Source organism: Oryx dammah, unplaced genomic scaffold (assembly GCF_014754425.2).
Source record: "Oryx dammah isolate SB20612 unplaced genomic scaffold, SCBI_Odam_1.1 HiC_scaffold_20, whole genome shotgun sequence".
Lineage (NCBI taxonomy): Eukaryota > Metazoa > Chordata > Mammalia > Artiodactyla > Bovidae > Oryx > Oryx dammah.
The window spans coordinates 64,741,207-64,753,707 of NW_024070204.1; the positions used below are offsets into that span (position 1 = coordinate 64,741,207).

General features: G+C 49.4%; 1 protein-coding gene across 1 annotated transcript; it reads right to left on the bottom strand.

The window, feature by feature from the left end:
- Positions 1-6,236: 6,236 nt before the first annotated feature.
- Positions 6,237-12,284, bottom strand: MSX2 (msh homeobox 2). Its single transcript, XM_040262726.1, has 2 exons — positions 11,840-12,284; positions 6,237-7,956 (listed from the first exon to the last, which is right to left on the bottom strand). Exons 1-2 carry the CDS (start codon positions 12,216-12,218, stop codon positions 7,532-7,534), a joined length of 804 nt encoding a protein of 267 aa, XP_040118660.1. The 5' UTR covers positions 12,219-12,284; the 3' UTR covers positions 6,237-7,531.
- Between the last annotated feature and the right edge of the window lie 217 nt (positions 12,285-12,501).

Consider the following 12,501-nt stretch of genomic DNA (forward strand, 5'->3'; position numbering starts at 1 on the left):
GTTGAAATACATTACATATATTTAACACAACTCTTTCTCTCTATATATATATAATATTACATCATGATTTGCAATTTTTTATTTTAAAGTAGAATATAAAATGCATATTATAGTTAATGGCATCTTTGTTTAGTTGAAATACATTGCATATATTTAACACAACTCTTTCTTTCTCTCTCTCTCTCTCTCTATATATATATATATATATATATGCTATAACTTGCTCTTTTCACTTAACCTTTTATGTCAGTATTACTGCAAATCAACCCAAGCCAATCTGGCCACTTGGCCTCACACAGCAAGTCAGTGTCACCTGCTTCATCCTTGTTTAGGTGTGTAATTGTTACCTCTCAACAAGTGGGAAACTACATAAAACATAAACATAATGCACTTGTTTTAAATCAAATGCTCCTGATATTGATAGAAGGGGCAGAGTGCAATGGAAATTGCTGGAACTAACATGGCTTGCTGGGCTCTGAGCTCCCCAGCTGTGTGATTCAGCCTTGTCTTGCCTCCGCTCTGGGAATTTCGCTGTCCAAGCTTTGTTTTTCTGCTCTGTGAAAACGAGAGAGGCCACAGTTCCTGAGTTGCAGGGATTGCTCTGAAGGTAGAGTGCAAAAGGGAGTGAAGGATGGCATTCAGGCAGGAGACAGGTCAGGACCTCAGCTTGAGGGCAACCTCCTCACAGCTCACACCGGGGCTCCGGCCCCAGTGTCCTCATCTGGAAAACAGAAATACTTCCCAGAGTAGGTGGGAGGAATAAACAAGCTCCTGTAGGTAGTACCTGTTCCGCACACCTTAATGCCAGGGCTCCAGGTAAATCCTTGGCCTCTGGGAGGCACTATTGTCTCGTACTTCTACCTATGGGCTGTGGAATTGCCGGGTCGCAAGGTCGCGTCCCAGAAGGGCCAAGGCACCTGGGGAACATTAAAGAATAAACCTAAATTCCCTTAATTCAAATGGAGATGGTAACACCTCCCAGACAGACGGTGGTGAGACTTCAAGGAGTGTGTAAATCGCTGAGTACCAGTGTCTGGCACTTGGGATGCTCTCAATAAAAGGGCACTGTTATTATCTGCTTGGCTTGCTCCTCTGGGCGTCGAGGTGTAAGTTTAATGACCGGGAGCGGGGTGGGAGCGGGATGCGGGGCGCCTGGTCTGCTGAGATGTCCTGGGCCAGAGCGGGCTGGGCCGGTGTCAGCGCGCATTTATTGATGGCAGGTATTTGGGGAGTAATTGAGCGCGGCGGCCGGCCCGGGGCGAGAGTGGGCCTCCACGAGCAATTAAATGTGATTAGGCCGAGACCTTCGGGATCCAGCTGGGTGATTGATAACCCGGCCGCATTCCTGCCGGGCCCGCGACATCAAACGGGCGGCTGGCGGCGGGCGGGGCGGAGGGGCTGAGCGCGGGGACCTGGCCCTTCTCGGCCTGGCGCTGCCCTTCTCGCCCGCGACGCCCACGGTTCCAGGGAGAAGCTCAGCGACTTGCCCTCCCCGCTGCTCAGGGGTCTCTTTCTTGCTGGCTTGCCAGGTGCAGCAGGGGCGGGAAAGGCACCGAGGGGAGGTGGTGACCGGGAGCCCCCCGAGCGAGGGCGCGGCGTCCGCAGGAGCGGGGCCAGCGGGTGCTGGCGGGGTTCCTGCGATCAATCGGGCACAGAATCGCTGGAACCGGGGAGGAAAGAAGAAAAACAGAGAACGAGAAGGGGGCAAGGAGGTAGGAATAAGAATAAATAGAAAAGGAAAAACTGTTGAGAGACACGTGGAGGAACAAAATGACAGCAAAGTGAAGACAAGAGGGAGAAAAGAGGAAGTTAAGAATGAGACCCTGAAGGGGAATTGTATGGACTGAAGATAAAGGGGAAAAAAAATAAAAAGAGAGTGGGACAGACCTGAAAAAGGTTGAAAGCAGGTAAATAAAAGAGAGCAAAAGAATTTTAAAAAAATAAATAAGAAAGTGAGGAGTGGGCTTAAGATGGGGCATGAAAGACAAAAGAAATGGGGGAAATAAGGGAGATAAAGCTAACCATGAATTTGAGCAAACTCAAATAGTGAGATAGTGAAGGAAGGGGAGGCCTGCTGTCCTGAAGTCCTTGGGGTCATCAAGAGTTGGACACGACTGAGTCACTGAACAACAGCAACAAAGGCAACTGATAGCCCAGAGGAGGCAGCGCTGGCCGGGGGCCTCCCTCGCTGTACCTTCACCCCCACCCCAGCCCTGCCTCAAGCTCAGCCAGTTCTCTGCCCGGCGCTCCGTGCTGCCAGGTGCCTGGGAGACCTGGCATGTGCCCCCAGCAGCCTGAGTCTGGCCCAACCCTAGCCCCAGGCCAGCTCCTTGCCCCTCCAGGCTGGACGAGGGACAGCCCCCCCCCCACCGCAGGCCCAGCGTGAGCAGAGGGCTCCCTGCACCCCAAGTCGGGCCCCACACACCATAAATCACAAGTGGAGGTGCTGGGGGGTTCCCGGGGCTGTTGTCATCGTTGTCTCCGGAGCCAGGGCACAGTTTCTGTCTGTGCTGACTCCACAGACAGGATCAAAACAGCATGAAAGAAATCAGAGCGAGAACGTCGGCGGCAGGAGCTGGACTTCTAAAACCCCCTTCCGCCCCCATAGGCTTCAATATTAAAAAACCCCCTAGGAGCCTCAGACACTGTATTAATTAGTGCAACCACCCATGAAAAGTTGGGTTTGGAGCGGCATTCTTTGCCCTGTGTGAAAAACCAAGTCTAATAAACAATTGTTAAGTTGGCCTGTTGCCGCTGGTAAATTACATAGCATTAAAAAAATAATGCTTTTCATATTAGGCACTAATTAAAGGTTGGGACAGCTTTAAAACAAGAGAGGGAGGGGGGAAATCAAAGAAAATATAAAAATGTTCTTTCAAGAGTTATGGGAGGTTAATAAAGTAGGTCTGTTAGAGTGAGCCTACTTTGCCCCTAGCTACAGCCAAACTGGAGCCACCACAATTGGGTCTCAATAAGATAATGATATTCCTTTCTCTGCTATTAAAAGCCTCCCAGTGCAAACTTAAAATGATTTATTTAATTTAGGAAATTATGAGGTGTAACTTCAAAGCCTGAGCCGTTAGTAATGGAAAATACCAGGTTGTTTAAAATTATAATAATAATTGTTTGGAGGACTCAGGACATCAAAGTGTTTTCATCAACAAATGCAGAGGGGTCCGGAGGAGGTTGGAAAGAGTCAGAGGAGGTGGATGGAGTTTGGATTTGATTATTATGAACCTTATCAGGGCAGGATTCAGGATTCCCGCAGCCTGGTACTCTGTTCTGCTTTGAAGCAGGCTATTTTGGAAAGTAATTTTACTGCTTTTTATTTAGTTCCTAGCAGGGAGGGAGGTGAGAGGGTTGTTGAGGGTGGGAGAGGAATGGAGGGGTCCAGGAGTTGACAGCAGACTTTTCCTCATTGCTCTCTGGCCGATTTCACTGATTTCATTAAGGAGGCCTACAGCATCACCAATCTTGAGATTTCTTTTTTTAGCTTACATTGAAGGGGAAAACAGGCACAATCAACTTCACCAACTGGGCCCTGTGACTTCAGGGAGGGGTGTGTGTGTGTGTGTGTGTGTGTGACGTGGGTTCTTTTATAAATGAGGTTTATGTTTATTCCAAACCCAGCAGTGGAGAGGGATTGGGGGTGGGGAGGTGGCCTCTCCAACCCGTGGCAAATGAGCCGCTTTTATAGCAAAGAATGGCCGTGGGAGTTTTCATTCGGTCAGACAAGGTTCTGCTCAAAGGCAGGGATCCTCTTTTCAGTCGGGTCAGGCAGACGTTTCACCAGTGCCTGCTCTCAGCCAGCCAGGCCTTCGCCGCTTACCTCCTGCCGGCCCTGCTCCTCCCCAGGGCTGCAAGGGGGAGGAGGCTGGTCAGGCTGAGCCTCAGGTCTCCTGTGATGGAGAAGCTGGCACCCTGGGTGGGGAGCCCCTTACAGCAATGAGGGGTGGGGAAGGGGATGCAGAGAGGGACTCCAGAGCAGGGCTGTGCTGGGGTCTGGGCTGGGGGGCCTGGAGGGCTCCCTAGGGTCCTTCATCCCTCAACTCCTCTGAGACAGGTCCTTCAGGGCCCCCTTTGCCAGACTTCACCCCCTATCTCCAGGCTCACACTTTAGCCTGAGTTCTGCTGTTGCCCTTTATGGACTCTGGGACCTTAGTGAGCCCCTGAGCCTCAGTTTCCTCACCTATAAAATGGAATCAATAATACCTGCCCAGGGGGGGTGTGCAATGACTGGATGAGATGAGACAGAAGATCCCTAGTTCCATACTTAGTAGGAGCTCAATACATACGATTCCCTCTCCTTCCCGTCCTCTCTGCTTCCTGAGAGCAGAGCCGTCTTGCTGGGAAGTTTTAGATAAAAGCCTTAAGAATTACAGGAGGGCGGGTGGAGCTGTGTGCCAGTCTCCCGACAGCGCAGGCGACTATGGCCAAAGCCGGCACGCGGACATGTTCGGTTTTCATTTCCAAGGCGCGCTGCTCGGGTCCTTGGTGACTCAGGGCCCTCTGTCACCGCAGGTTGTTGGTCTGGTCCCTGAGACGCCTTGCATACCAAGCCCGACATACGCAGGGACTCTGGCGACTGCCAAACCTAAGGCGGGGCCGGCAGTTCGGAGGGAGCCCCAGAGCACGGCGCACCGGCGGCCCCGCGGACCTCTGGCCGTGGTCTGGGCCCCCTTAACCCGGCCACGTCCTCGACGGGGGTAACCCCATCCACCCAGGAGCTCCGGGGTGCGTGTACTGGAGCCTGAAAGACTCTTTTCCCCTCTCCCGGCCTCAGGTTTTCGCTGGGATTTAGGGCGATTGAGGAAATGCGCGGGCGCTTAGACGGTTTTCAATCCACCCCGCTGACCACGCAGGACGCAGCCCGGATTCTCCGAAAACCACTCTGGCCCGTGACCCCCTCCTCTTCTTCGAGGCAAGCTGACTCTTAACCCAAAGGCGGCAGTGTCTCCGGATCCCCCATCCTGGGCTGAGATCGCCGGAGGCTAGGGTCTGAGAGACCCCGGGGAAAGAAGCTCGATGGGCTGGTTCATTAGGGACCCAGCTTGGCGGCTGATGACGAAACCGGGAAGGGCTTCAGCCTTCGGAAAGCGCATCCCTTAAATGAGATGGGCCAGCGGGATGGCAAGGGCACACGTTCGGCGAGGTTTGAGACGCTCCTTCAGATGACTCCAGCTCCGGAGTGCAGTGGCAGAGCTAGAAGTCGGTCGGACCCCAGCTTCGGAGGCGATCCCTGGGTTTGGATCACACTTCGCAGGAGAAACTCACCGCCCGACCTTGGGAGCCTCTGCCCGAGGGGAAAATGGAGTTTCCTGAGCCCACCTGTAAACCGGGCGCGGGCACAAAGGAAACTGGGAAGAAAGCGCTGGTCCTAGCAGGTGTCAAGCTCCAGTCTCCCCACCGCACAGTCTCCGCACCACCGGTTTCCGCTCCCTTCCGACTTGTTCCCAGGGTCGCCGGAGCCCCAAATCCGAAAACTGCCCTCGGAAAGGTATCATCAATGGCCACTTGATTTCTTTGTGCAACAGAAAGCAGAGTTTGATTCTTCCCCGCTTCCTCTACCCATTACCAATTTATTTTCATGGTGATGCCTCAAAACCCAAGCCTGACCCCCGTTCCGTAGCTAGTGGAAAGGCAGACTGCAAAGCAAAGGGCACTTGAATGGACTACCTTCCCGCTACAAACCGAAAAGAGCGTTTGTTCGAGATCGATCTCCTTGGAAGGGAGATAGGAATGGTAAATGGAATGTGATTTGACACAGTCCTGAAAGGGCAACAGGCATCCATCTATCCTGCACCCCACCCCCCAACTGAATGCATCCAGTTACCATCTCCATTTGCAAAGAACTATATAGGTCCGTTCCCTCAGCTTGTTTTGTTTAGCTGAGAGATTTCAAGTTCAAGATTTTTCCCTTGAAAAACCCCTCAGATTCTGGCATATCCCTGGGCCCTGCCACTTCTAAGCTCATCTTTCACTGATTTGAAAAACTAATAGCAATTTTCCGTGAGTAACACAAGCTGCCAAAGGAAGCAGTTCAAAGTCTTTTGCTGTTTTCAATGGACTTCCCTACCCCGGGCTGAATCTGGCCACAGCTCTTGATTGATTCACATTAAAATCATCATAAAAATCACCAGGCCCCCTCCCCCATCTGGGTGGCATTTCTGGGTTAAGTTCAGCTAAAGAACACAGAGCGCCTCTTAAAAATAATTGTAACTTTGGACAGACTTTACTGCAATAAAACAAACGTTTAATTTAATTCAGAATAAGAGATAAGAAATAACTCTTCAATAAAATATATAAAATTATACAAGGCACCCTTTCAAAGGGATAAAAGTATACTTGGGGCAGGGAGGGGGTGCTGGATAGAAAGATTAAATACCAAGGAGCTATATGGGCTGTCAGACAACACCATTTTTTACCAAGTCAAAACATGGCTTTACCCTCTGCCCCCAACATGTTAAAAAGTATATAAATTTTTCTAATAAGTTTAGCACATACAATAGGTACACACAGAGAAAGCATGATTTTCTTCTTTTTGGATCTATTCATTGTTCAAGAATATTTAGCATACAGACAATGGTTACAAGATACTAATTTTTTTTTTAAAGCAGAGAATTAACTACACCCCTCCCCCAAACTGCCTTTGAGGACTGACATACCTAGTGGTTCACAGAAACCATCAATTCCTCCCAACGTGCTTTAACTTTTCACTCCCCAATTATCTGAAATGAAGTTAAGCAACAGCCTTGAGAGGAATTAGGAAGGACCTCCATTTTCCACCTTACCCGGGAGGACTCTCAGGAGTCTAATCTTTTATTGATCTTACAAAAACTTTTAATAATGTGTAATAAACAAGGTGGAGAGGGGGGAAAATATAGGGCCAAATAGGGTCATGTCTAGTGAACTTTCAATCTATGTGAGTTTTTAATGCACATGAAAAATGCAAAAACATGGTGTGTCCCTTCCCTGGGAGGAATCTCTCCATATCTACTCCTTATGCAAGTAATGTCTAATTCTAACGTTTGTTTTCCATAAGCTAAAGTCAGCTATTCCATCCAAATCACCAGATTTCAGCAATTTTAGCAAATGATTTGTCTCCCCCATAAGGAAAAAAACAACAGGTAGACTTAAGCAGTCTCTTTTAGGAAGGTGAAATATAGAGAAAAAAAGATATATATATATATATATATATATATAAATTTTGCCTTTCAAAATAATTTGATTTTTATGTCTGCTGTATAAAAATGTATTATATTTTATTATATATATATTTATATATAAAAACTGTCAGAGCCAATCTTTATGAAAGGGGGGAGGTGCATCTGGCAGATTAACCAAGAAAACAGGGCTTGGGTGTCTCCAGTCAAAAGAAGCAATTCGAACTATGTCTGTGGCCCTGTAGACCTAGCCACTGAGGCTGAGGGTGGTGCATGCAAGGTTTGCAGAGTGGGACTGTCTTCTTGGAGAGGGAGGGGGGAGGCTTTTAAACAAACATCCGTCCCGGAGTCTATTGAGCTGGTCTTCCTTAGGATAGGTGGTACATGCCATATCCCACTGGCGTCGCATAGAGTCCGACGGGCGGGATGGGGAGCACAGGTCTATGGAAAGGGTAAGATGCACCGTATAGAGAAGCTGCTTGCAGGGGAGAGTTGATGGGGAAAGGGAGGCTGAAGCCGGAGGGCAGCATAGGTTTTGCAGCCATTTTCAGCTTTTCCAGTTCTGCCTCCTGCAGTCTTTTCGCCTTGGCTCTTCGGTTCTGGAACCAGATTTTGACCTGGGTCTCTGTGAGGTTCAGAGAGCTGGAGAACTCTGCCCGCTCTGCGATGGAGAGGTACTGTTTCTGGCGGAACTTGCGCTCCAGAGCGAGGAGCTGGGACGTGGTAAAGGGTGTGCGCGGCTTCCGATTGGTCTTGTGTTTCCGCAGGGTACAGGTGGTGGGGCTCATGTGTCCTAGGGAACAGAAATGGAGAGTGAGTTAGCAAAAGAAAGTGGCTTTGTCACCAGGTATGTCCAAGTGGGCGGGAGGGAAGGGCTCCTCTTCATCGTTCAAAAAGGAACTTTGGTGAAAACCACGTAAGGTTGATGTGTTTTTTGGTGGGGGGGGGGGTGTCGAGAAGGACCAAACTTAAATGAATTTGCTGTTTTGTTTTAAAAAATTGAATCTTTTTACAAAAAGTTGGGCAGTTAAATGGTGTCACAGAATTTTCTATATGGCAAACAAACAGCATTAGAGATCATGAAACAGGAACACATCCCTGATATGCCAAGAGAGCTGAGGGTTCTCTGAAAAACAAAACCCCATCTCTTCCTGATGACTCATCTTAAGGTGGGGAGGGGGGTTTCATGATAATCCTCACATCCCTAGGATGCTGAAATAAATATGAGAAGGAAAACAAACAGGATCTTATAAACTGAGTTGGTCCCCTCTCTGTACCAGGAAATGTTGGGATTGCATCAGCATATTTATGAAGGATAATTGTGCCGATAAGGTCTGCGGTAAATTAATAGCGTCTTTGGATTGGGGAGCAGCCTCATGCAATAAACAGCCACAGAGCTGTCATTCCCTCCAGTCTACAGATTATAAAACCTGAACATCATTTCACAGATCTGGATGTGGGGTAACTTTCTTGGCTGGGTGCTTCTGTAATATAAACTTTACAGAAGAAGGGAAAAATTAGCTTGCCCATAAATGTAAATGTCAGGGGAAATCATGCTGCCTCCTGAATTGAGAGCATGTGATGACATCTTAGTCATCTCTCCTACCCATTCTTATGGTTTAGAGCAAACGTGTAAATGATTAGCTTGTTGCTGGAATTTAGAAAGAAAGAATAACAAGCAAAATAAAGGTATGCCAACAATGGCATCCAGACTCTACATTTAAAATGGATTCAATTATAGGAAGTCACAGGACTGAGCATCCTTGTGATTCCATAGAATCAACTAACTTTGGGATTTTCCTTAAACGGAATGGGGCCAGGGTCGGGGGAGCTAAGGGACAGATGCTAAAGAGTTCATTTTCTGCATCTGGCTTTTATGAGCTATGCTAATTTTCCAAATGCAGTCACAGTAGTAAGTACTCCAAAGGGAGAATGTCGCATTTCTTGTTTAGTTACTTTGGTGGCCCAAGAAAGTTTACACTTCATAGTTGAGGGTGACACAGCACAAGTACCAACCCAGCCTCCCTTTCCAACAAGAAATGGGTTTGCCCTAATGTGACATTATTAACCATCACTTTAAGTGATTAAAAAGAAAGGTAGTGGGTTCTGCACTCAGTCAAAAACCAGAAGTCTGGGCAACGGATGGAATAGCAACTACCACAGGAGTGCAGACTTTTGCATATGCTAATCCCTAAGTAAGCCAGAGAGCTAGGGGTGCCTACTTCTTACTTTGCAAATAAAATAACAACAGAGACTCAGAGATCTGTGAAATTCTCACCCTTCAAAGACTTGACCAGGCTGCTTGGAAGAACCCAGTGGTCACAGCACAGACACCAAGCTTCTAGAGTCTACACTTGCCCCTGTTGAAAGGAACTCCGTGCCTGGGCACAGTCATTCCGCTGATCCTAGGGGCTGCATTTGAATTATGAAGTCCAGGAGGTGGGTATCTTGCAGTATATCAAAGCTATAAGGCTATGAGGCTTCCTACCCAGCATACCACTCCTCACCCTCCCATCCCCACTCCATTTTAAATCTGAGGAAGGATGAGATTATACAAAGCAAAACAGCATCGGTCCTACTGCCTATGAATAACAAAACCCGGCCTGGGTAAGTGGCTCCCTCCTGCCCCAGGCTCTGTCCCTAGGCTCCCGGAACCCACTGCTTTCTACCACAGGGCTCCCGAGGCCATCTCCAGGCCTAAACCACGACTGACCTACTTTTTGTTTTAAAGTTAAAACAAACTTTAAAGCTAAAGTTTAAAGTTTATTTTAAAGTTAAATCCTTTCTCATAATCTCCGATTTTTCTCATGAGAAGGCCACATCCAGGGCTGCCTTACCTTGGGCCCTGGCAGACATATTTACAGAACCCCAAGAACCTAAGTAAGTGGAAATCTCTGACCTCTGGACACTACTCCCTGTAAGGTCTGCATCATTGATGTGAGGCTGGGAATTGACCCAGGCCTATGAATACACAGACACTCAATATTTGTCAAAACAAATTAAGTTCTTTGAAGTTTCTGAGCCTCTATTTCACCATCAATAAAATGGGTAACTAATACTGATCCTGCAGTTCAGAGTACCAAATTTTAGAACGCCCAGAGTCCTGGGCTGCCACCAGATAGGGGATCATTAAATGTCCCCAAGCCTTTCTTGTCAAGCCCAAACTCGATGTGTGCAGATTCCTCTGAACTCTGCTGAAATGTCCTCATCTGTTACTGGGAGGCTGGCTTCAGCCACACAGAGATCAGATAAGATAATATGGTGAAAAGTGCTATAAAGCACTGTGCAAACTTGAGTTTAAATTCTTTGAGTCCTTAATCTCCACGCCCTTTGAATCTTTTGGAGTTTCTAACAGGGTGGAGAAAGACACCAAAGGGGACCGCCACTGATGGCTGGTTATATGGCCTTGTTCTGTTCACAAAATACTTTGTTTCTGAGTTTTCTCAGCTGATGGAAATAGGGTAAAATGTGATGCTCCTAGCTTTGGGGAAAAAAAATCACTCCGCAGGCCCCTTCTCTCTCACTTTTCCTAGAGGTACAGTGCGGGCAGAGATATCTTAAAGGTCAGGAGATATAAGTAAAAGGAGCTATAAGAAATGAATGGTTTGTCCAAATTGCAAAAAATACCCAAGGCCCCAAAATAGATGTAAATGCTGGAAGAGAAATCAGCTCTCCTGGGCCTCTCTGTTCTTCGTTATTGGCAGGAAGCGGGGTGCAGGTGTTTCAGCCTCTCCTTGGTCTCTCTGGGTAGAAGGATCAAAGGCGGCCAGGGCTAGGACACCAGGGCCCCTTGCCCAATTCTGCCACTGTTGGTGACCTGGCTCAAGCAAGTTCAATCCTCAAAGTCTGGGTGTCTGAAAACTGAGATAACCACAGGTCCCGGGCTTCTCCCCACACTTCGAGGTTCCAGCGATGACCGGGATCTGGTGAACTAATAAGTATCACTTTGTAAACTCAAGCGCTGCTGGAATGCTGTTAATTATTACTCTGAGCCAAGCGGAGCCCCATGCCGCTGACTGCAGCCCGCTCCCAGCGAAGCGACGTGCCGGCCGTCGGGAGATACTTCCTCGCCGCATAGGTCTCTGCCGCCATCCCTCCGAGGGATCGTGCTTCGATGCCCCAGGGACCAACGGAAGATGATCACTGCTACCCCAAAGTCTGATTAGATTTTAACGAGCTCATCTTTAAAATGAGGGCACACCTCGCAGGGTTGTGAACTTTGAAAAACAGTAAGGCACTCCGCTTCTGCCTGGCATATATTCGGGTGCACATTAAACGAGAATCCTTCTTCACTCCCTAGACAGAAACCTCGATGGACAGTGAGAAAAAGCGAAGTGGCCTGAGCGCAGGGCTGTGGGCTAGAGAAAACGACAACCGAGCGACCCCAGCCAACCCAGCTAGGTTCGCCCTTCAAAGACCAGGGAGTTGGCAATCGTATAGAACACTTTGTGTAGCTGGGGGATCCCGAACACGCGCTGCGCGGCTATCACCCAGAAGGTGTCTTGGATGCCGCTGGACTCGGGATATTAAGGGGCCAAGACCTTGCAACATTTGCTTTAGGGGGCGCATAGTACAGAGGGGCCTCCGTACCCATAGCTTGGAATACTGGCCTCTAGTTCCCTCCGGTACCCCGCGCACCCCACCTACTCCGGGACCCGGCTCCCGCAGGCACTCACTTGGCGGCGGCGAGTATCTGCCCGGTTCCTGCATCCACGCCGCTCCGTCTTCTGAATTTTCCGACTTGACCGAGGCGGTCTCGAAGGGTTTGACCAGCGGCCCGGGGCTGTGAGCTTCCCGGACGCCGTGGCCAGGCAGCAGAAGCGGCCGCAGGGTGGCCCCGGCGGAGGCGCTTTCGGCTGGCCGCGGGGAAGTCTCCTTGGGCGGCTTCTTGTCCGACATGAGCGCCTCCACACTGAAGGGCAGGCTGGAGACCTTGACGCGGCGTTCCTCCGCTGCCCCTTCGGCGCCCCCAGGCCCCGGGCCCGGTCCGGCCACCATCGCTGGGCCCTCCTCATCAGACGAAAACAGGTCATTGCCTTTGGACGGAGAAGCCATGACTTCTCTGCCCTACGTAGCTCCGGGCGCGCGACTCCGCTGGCAACCCGGCAGCTGCGACTCAAACTTTTTTGGGGGGGAGACAGGAGGGGCGCGCCTGGAGCCGTGCCTTTCCTCCAAGGGGAAGTGAGAGACTGGGCTCAGCCAATCCGCGCTCGCCCTGGCGCTGACGCCACGGATGCTAGCCTCCGATTGGTTCTTCCGGAAGAGGCTGGGACTTTTTTTTTTTTTTTTTCTGTTTGAAATAAATTAGGAGTTAATTACAGGAGCAGTCAGCAGAGTT

What these genes read in the sequence shown, in the direction of transcription:
- MSX2 (XM_040262726.1), bottom strand. Translation starts at nt 12,218, where the DNA reads ATGGCTTCTCCGTCCAAAGGCAATGACCTGTTTTCGTCTGATGAGGAG. An exon ending in CAGATACTCGCCGCCGCCAA is followed by an intron (nt 7,957 to 11,839) that starts GTGAGTGCCTGC and finishes TCTGTTCCCTAG; the next exon opens with GACACATGAGCCCCACCACC.